General features: G+C 47.7%; 1 protein-coding gene across 1 annotated transcript in view; it reads left to right on the forward strand.

Moving 5' to 3' along the window:
* The first annotated feature begins 2,774 nt into the window (after window positions 1-2,774).
* LOC104500567 (peroxidasin homolog) overlaps window positions 2,775-7,465 on the forward strand; it is a 40,185-nt gene continuing 35,494 nt past the window's right edge. The window contains exon 1 of the mRNA XM_010144232.1: window positions 2,775-2,866. Within this exon, the coding sequence (XP_010142534.1) occupies window positions 2,814-2,866 (53 nt within the window). The 5' untranslated portion in view covers window positions 2,775-2,813. The remainder of the gene's footprint in view (window positions 2,867-7,465) is intronic.

Below are 7,465 nucleotides of genomic sequence, written 5' to 3' on the forward strand. Positions count from 1 at the left end.
AAGACTGAATTCCCCTGCCTGGCTGTTGGACCTGTAGGGAACAGATCTCAAGAGGTTGTTGAGGCCATTTCTGTGCTTCAGGGAATTGCCTGGACCAGACATGTCAGGGAGTTGTTCAGTGTGTTCTGGACTGCAGCTCCCCTCTTGCCTCCTGTGCTCTGTCAGTGCTTAATTCAGAGTTTGAAGAGCTGCTGTTCAAGGTTTCCATTTCACTAGTATTGAGAATAATGTTTTGGCTTCAGCTGTAATGGGGAGCCAATGGTAACAGCAAATAGGGCTGTTGCTGACTAAATGGATCTGGTACCCTTTATCTCCCAGGGCGATCATCTGGAGTCCTTTCCTCCCGTCATCTGTTTGTGTCATAGATGTCCCTTTACCAACTGTAACATGAAATAGTTCAGTGTTAATGTTTTCCTTCCTGTGATGCTTGCTGGGGGAAAAAAAACAAACCCAAAATGCTCCTTTTCCACTGTGGGAAGCTGTGGATGTGTCGTACAAATGGTACCAAGGAAATTAAATTTGTCAGATAATGTTTATGTTCACATCATGGTAAAATGTAAAACATCTAATTTCTCTGGCCAGTAGTGATGAGCTCCTCATGGGACCTACTCCAGTGAAACCTTTCTAGTGGGGCAGAAGTGATAGTTAAAAAGAAAACAAAGGATGAGGGGGGGAAAAACCCCCCACACATGGAAAAACAACCCCAAACTTCCATTCTACAGTTGTGAAGAAGTCTGTCCAGCAGAGACTGGAATCGCTTAGAGGAGCAGTAACTTTCATTCCTGTGCCTCGGGGGTTAACTTGTGGTTCCTGTTTCGAGCTGCATGCTCCTTTTTAAACAATCCGTCACGCTGATGGCAAATAAATGAGTGGAGGAGTGAGGGGACCGTGATTGCTGGCGTTCCCTAATATCTCACAGACACCCCGTTTGTCATGGAGGGAGATAGCGGGATGATTCCAGCTCAGGTGAGGATATGCTGCTCAGGGAACGTAGAGGTTATACAAGTTGCCGCCTTGTGCTCACATTGTTCCTTGTGGCAGGGCCGCTGTTAAATCTGCTGACTCGGCTAAAGATCCTGTTTCACCACAGTGCAGTAGGCAAATCCCCATCAATCCTCACAGGAGCTGCCACCCACCGCACCGCGGGCGCAGCAGAGTCGGGCCGTATGGCAGCGTGACTGCTGCCTGGCCCGGCTCCCCCTTAGCTGTATAAATAAACCTGAGAGGGATTGCTTTTTTTGCAGATGGTTGGTTTAGAGCTCAGAGTTTCTGCACTGCGACGTAATCAGAGGCAGAAGGCAAAAGCCTTGTGTTTGCGAAGAGGCCAGATGTGCTGGGGCAGATGTCGATGACTTTCCTAAATACCGAGGCCTGGTTTGAAGAGAGCAGCTCTGTTTATTTCCCTAGAAATACTTCTTTGCAGAGTGGCTCCTAAGTACCTGCATTACCCTGCCCTGCCAGAGGTCAGCGTGTTTTGGAAAGAGCTGATACGGGAGCGATGGGGCTGGAAGGACATCACTCACATCTTGAAGACTTTGACATAACCTGCTTGGTCTTACCTGCTGGATGTGAAGGATGCACTTGGCTTCTCAGACTGGAATGAAAAGCTGTCACTAACCTGGGGCAGCATGCCCTCAGCTGCCAGTTGCTGTATAAAGACTGAACCAGATGATCGAGCCTCCCAGATCCTGTTTTTGTAGGGAAGGGTTGGGTGGCCGCTAGAGGACACTCCGCTCAAACCGTGCGTTGGGTCCCCAGGGAGAGCAGGGAGGAGTTCAGCAGCTTGCTTAGATTTCGAAGTGGTGTCAGGGCAAACAAAAAGTTGGTTTGCCTGAGGACTGGCTGCAGGGAACCTGCTGTTTAATCCCCTTTGATAGCTGGGAAAAAACACAGCTTTTACCAGCTACGACAGGAAATTTGTGAGTGGAACCCCCAAACCCAACACTCTCCCCAAATGCTCAAGTGAGAATCCGAAGGGAGAGCCAGGGAGTTTAAAAGCCACCGTGTTACGCGCTGTTTTGTCATGTTGTTTACAGTCCGAAGCAGACTTTAAGTGCAGGTCGATGGGAATCTGGCGTTTGATCTCCCAGGTGAGGTGGAATGGTGCCATGTTTGGAATTCCTCCAGCACCTTTATATCCTAATGAGTGTTAGTGCCTCCCCATGGAGATCTCGTGTGGTACCTTAAAACCTAAAGACAAGCCGGCTTCTTTCTGACAGTAGAAGGTGACTGATTCAACTGGAAACGAGTCCTGCCTTTTGCATCTCAACTCTGTCATCCAATGGGAGAAGCAAACTGAGGGCTGCGTTTCCTGCAGTTCAAACTCGGCTGGTTTTGTTGCTTCTTTCCCTCTACAGCCCTGGAAGCGCAGGGTCGGTTTCTGGTCACTGCTGGGGAAGGTGTGTTCTGCTTTTGGGTGAATGCCTGAGGAGAAGGTGAGGAGTTCAAAACGTGAAACAAGGCAAAAATAAATCAAAATGAGGAGTTCGTATTTCAGCACCGCAGTTAAAAGAGGGGTGGGAAGAGTGATGTGCATAACGGCAGAGAGGGTGGGCGGTTGGACTGTCAAACTGCCTTAATTTAATTGCAAACAGATGCTGATGAGTCCCCTCCTCCTGGACCTCAGGGCTGGGAGGTTTTTTTTTTTTTCCTGTCAGCTCCCTGCAGTTCAGAATTGAGGCAAATCCACTCCAGCGAACACCATGCTGATCAAACCTGCAGCTCTCCGAGGCTTTCTGTGCTTTCTCCTCTTGCCTAGTTTCTCCTGCTCCTGCCCGAGTCGCTGCCTGTGCTTCAGGACTACAGTGCGATGCATGCATCTGATGCTGGAAACCATCCCCGAAATCCCCCCCCAGACCAACATTCTGTGAGTAACCCGTTGTTTTTACTGCCTTCCTTACCTGCTTGGTCTTTAGAAAAGAAGGAAGAAAAAAGTCAGAGCCAAAGACATGCTTTTTATCCTCCCCCTTTTCTTCTGCACAACTGTCTGCATGGCAAACTGTTCTGTGCTTTTAAAGCATGAAATGGAAACTGCTTCTTTTAGCATCAGTTGTTAACGGGACCCAGGGTGGTCACTGGAAGGTGGCTTTGGAGAATCAGAGGTCACAGATGTCAAACTGAGCTCACAGAAAGGTGCATAGTTGACATTTGAGAAGGTTTTAAATATGGGTTCAGGGGAGAGAGGGGGAATAGAGCAGCTCAGGCTTCTGTCTCTGCTGAAACAAACACTTTTCTTACACCACCATTTCTTTCCTGAACCTTAAATACTGGTTTTCCAGTTTCTACCTGAACTACGCAGACCAAGCATAAGGCTTGTTTGAAAACTGTGGTAACTTGCAGGTTCCTTGAGAAGTAAAGTACCTGTGGGAGAGGGAGCTGCTGGCTGAGTCCATTTGGACAGAAAAGGTGGAGGAAAAGGGCACGTAATGCTTGAGGACCTCTTGACAACCCTTTCTGATAGATCCAGAAGGGCACTTCCCTGTGATTTAAACTAGTCCTGAACTTGAAGGTGTTGCTCTTAGCTGACCCCTTGGAAGACCTTTTTTGTAAATACTGGGAAAAACTCATCAAAAACTTGTCTTCATACTCGTCCTCCTCAAACTGCTGCCAATTGTAAAACTGTTCCAACAGTACTTAGAAAAGCTTTTCCCTGTGTCTGTAAGAAACTGGATTTGGTCTCGGCCAGCACATCTCTATCAGCATTTCTCCTGAGAGCATCTCTCTAATGCTGCTAAAGCAGTTTGCTGGCAGCCTAAGGACCACGGTGCGAGCAGGACGCTGGCGTTTTAACTGCTGCCATCCAGATCTGCTCAGGGGGCTGGAAACCAGGCAGGGCAGGCCAGGCTTTGGGCTTGCTCCCTCCTTGGCTAGTGATGGGGTGGTTGTATGGCATGGAGTAGTCACTGCTGTAGGGCTTGGTGCCCCTTGCCTGGGTAGTGGTTATCTGCTCTACAGCAACTTTGCAGAGTCTGGCTCACCAAATTGTCGCTAAACTTTTTTTTTTGCCCTTATTCTCCTGAATCTTGAACTATTAAAATATTTAACATACCCTTACACTGTCTTTAGAAAAATAAATTGTTTCTCCTTGTTTAAACATAGATTTTTATTGGGGGAAAAGTTTGTTTCATTGGTGGAACTGAGATTTCTGAGCTCAGTAAAGTTTCATTTCCGTGCGCTGTTGGAAATGAGCCTGAGTGTGTTTCTGGTGGAGGTTCTTTGAGTGCAGGAAGGAAATTCACTATGGTCACCAACTTTTTTTCAGTGCCTGAGGCGTGTATTTCTAAATGCCCTCTGGCAGCAGCACACTTCATTCTCCGAGCTTCAGGGGGCAAGACCTGACTCTGGTCCATGGCTTCTCCTTGCAGCTTTAGTAAAGTTCCAGGTGGGATCTTGCTGTAATGTCAGTGGCATTGAGTTGTCTGTAAAAGTCTAGAAAGGTGACTGGATTTTGCAGTGCAGTGTATCAGTCACCATAATTCCTTCTGCCCTGCTCTGGCTTCTCTGCACATACGCTGCTTGTACGTGGTCCGTGTTTGGAAAGCTGCTTTATTTATTTCAATGTGACAGCCCCAGCCTAGACTGGGAGATGGGGTTTTCGAACAGTGACTAAGCGACACAGGTGTGAGATACAAAAGAAGTAATACTCCAGAATGACATGACTGCCTTAACAGACCAGTATCTTTCAAGGTGATTTTTCTGGTTTATTCTCTTTTAATACTGTCTGCATAATTATAAGCAAACCCCAAACTGAGGAGCAGCGATCCCCATAGATGTGAAAGCACATGAGCGTGCTAAGTGTTCTCTGTTGGCAGATCTTGTGCCTTTGTGTGGTGCATGGCAAGTAAAAACCCTGACTTTCTGGCTATCTCAAAGATCTAATGTATGTAATGTTGTCTGCCAGCCAGCATCCCATTGCATGTGTTATAAATAGCATTGGAATAATTAAACTTTTTAATTGTGAAAGATCAAGGAATGCTCCTTAACCAAGCCCCAGGCTACCCCAGCTTTTTGGTATGTTAATCCTTCTCCTGGGAGGACTGTTGTGTCAGAGTGAACTTTTAGAATTACAGCAAGAATAGTCTTGATCACGGAGTTACTCTGAGTAGAAAATGTGGCATTGTGATATTTTCCACGTTTGCCCTTTGGTGTGAACAGGACCAGAGCTGTGGCTGCAGATACAAACACCGAGCCCAGGCTCCAGCTCACTTCCCTCAGGGAACAGCTGCAGTTTCCAGATGGAGTTTGCTTTGAAGTGTGGAGTTTGGGACTTTCTGACCTCCATGATTCCATGCCACCCTCTCTCTAACAGTCCCTAAAGAGCGGGGAAGTCTTCTCGCTGGCACGCGCTGTACTTCAACAAGCCCCGTTGGCAGATGGCCCCCTCGGGGCTGAAGCCAGCTGGCGTAACTTAGAGCAGCCCGTAGCCTTCTCTGAGCGATGCTGGGATTGGCACGGGACCAGTTCCACGATTGATGAGCTGTTACTGGCTCTTCTTTGGTTGCCATGTCCCTCCTCCCTTCCCAATCCCAGCTGGGTGCAGCTGAGGATCTGACCCAATGTCTCCTCATAGCCATAAACTGTCGTTGGTCATGGAGTCCGTTTATTTATCTCGAGCAGAGAATAGGATGGCAGGAACAGCTACACGTGTACAGATAAGTAAGCTATAAAAATTCATGGTGTATAACTGCAAACGTATTTTGGCTGATGTCTGCTCAACTGGAACATGATTATCCAGATGTGATCTGCTGGTTACCGCTGGGATTCGAGCGGTTCTCTAGGCAGCAGCCCAAGGGAGGGAACAGCTGTGAAACATATACTCAGAAAAATTCAATAGGTCTTTAACCTTCTAAGTCATTTGTTCTACAGTGTGACATTTAAAACAATAAACTTTGAAACGTGTGGGCATGAGAAGAAGAAATCCACGGACAGAAGTTCCCCTCTGGCTGGCAGCTAATGGATTGCAATCCAATTACCCACGGGTGAGTCTCCATCCTGCATTATGCAGTGCACATAATGAGTGAGCACTGCCAGCCCGACGTAGCTGAGGGCACAGGCGAAGGCGGCGCCGTATCTGGGGTCTGAACGCATCGCTGGCATGAACTGGAGGTGACCCAGTTATTCACAGACCTGGTTGCTAATTGGGCAGGGTAAGCACGGCCAGCTTGATGAGTTTTGTTTCCCTTCGACATTGTGCTGCTGATTTGGTGGCTGCCTGGTTCCCTCCTTCCTCCTGCGGGCCGTTACACTGCAGTAACGGGGAAGCTGTGGCAGGACAGGATGTATCTCTCAGTCTATTCATGGAGAGTGGTTTTGAGAAGGAACTTCATACATTTGTTGGGGAAAGGTTTACTGAGAAAGTGAGTTCTTGGAAATGCTGCTCCCTTTGTGGTCTCTGTCGTGTGTGCGGGGTTGAAGACCAGATTACTCATTTCCCCTGCATGTGATAGTCCTATACGAGGCCGTGAACCACACACCCACACGTTCTGGATGTGCCAGGTGTGAGCTCCTCCAGACTTCTTTCACTGTAGTGTTTAATCCTCCTTAAACCTTTCAGAGGTGACTGAAGTCTTCTGTAGGTTCTTTATATAGAAGTCCCTTCACCAGAAGGGAAATGGGGAGGGAAGGTATTTAAAACATGTTTTTCTTCCTAGAGAGATTCCAGCATCTTTGAATGAAAATATCCTAACTCTTGGGGTTGTTTCAACCCCAAGGGTTTAGAAACCCTGTCCTCCCTGGATATTCGCATCTTCGCTACCTCACCACATCCTTCTTGCTGTAGGTACACCAGGATTTTCCCCTCTGCTCTTTAAGTCAGCATTTTCTGGAAAGACAATGTATTAACTTAAATGGTTGTACCCTTAAAAAAGGCAAAAGCTGACACCTTGCTCCCTGTGACTCGACACTGAAGAATCCCCCAGCAGTTCATTGAAGCTGGTGCTGCTGCTTCTTGGATTCCATGAAAAAGATCGATAAGTCTTTACCTTGAACAGACAGCACAAAGGAAATAGATGTTGGGTTAAGAGAGTCCTGCTCCTTGCTGACATCGACGCCTGAGAATAGACTTGGCTGCTTTGATTAGGATCAGCCCCTGATCTCCACAGCAGCTGTTAATACGTAATAGCTCAAATTATCTAAGATTGATGAGGTCAACACTCTGCTGTGTAATCTCCCTACTAGAATATGTGTCCAGAGGCAAAACGGTGTTCAGGAGATAGTCCTTGCTCAATGTGGCAGCTGAGGAAATGATTCCACCAGGGATGAAGCACCAGCAGACCCCACCCGCCCTGGCACTGCCTCGAAGTGCAAGTCACACCAGCTTACGTGCAGTAAAGGAGGGATCGAACCGGCTTTGGTATGTTGACTGCTGAATTCATCTGGCCCCAGCTGGTGCAGAGGGAGCCCTTTGGAAAACCCAAGCCCTCTCTGTGGGAGCTGAAATCTTAAAAAGCTGGTTTCAGGCATGCCT

Source organism: Buceros rhinoceros, unplaced genomic scaffold (assembly GCF_000710305.1).
Source record: "Buceros rhinoceros silvestris isolate BGI_N320 unplaced genomic scaffold, ASM71030v1 scaffold28359, whole genome shotgun sequence".
Lineage (NCBI taxonomy): Eukaryota > Metazoa > Chordata > Aves > Bucerotiformes > Bucerotidae > Buceros > Buceros rhinoceros.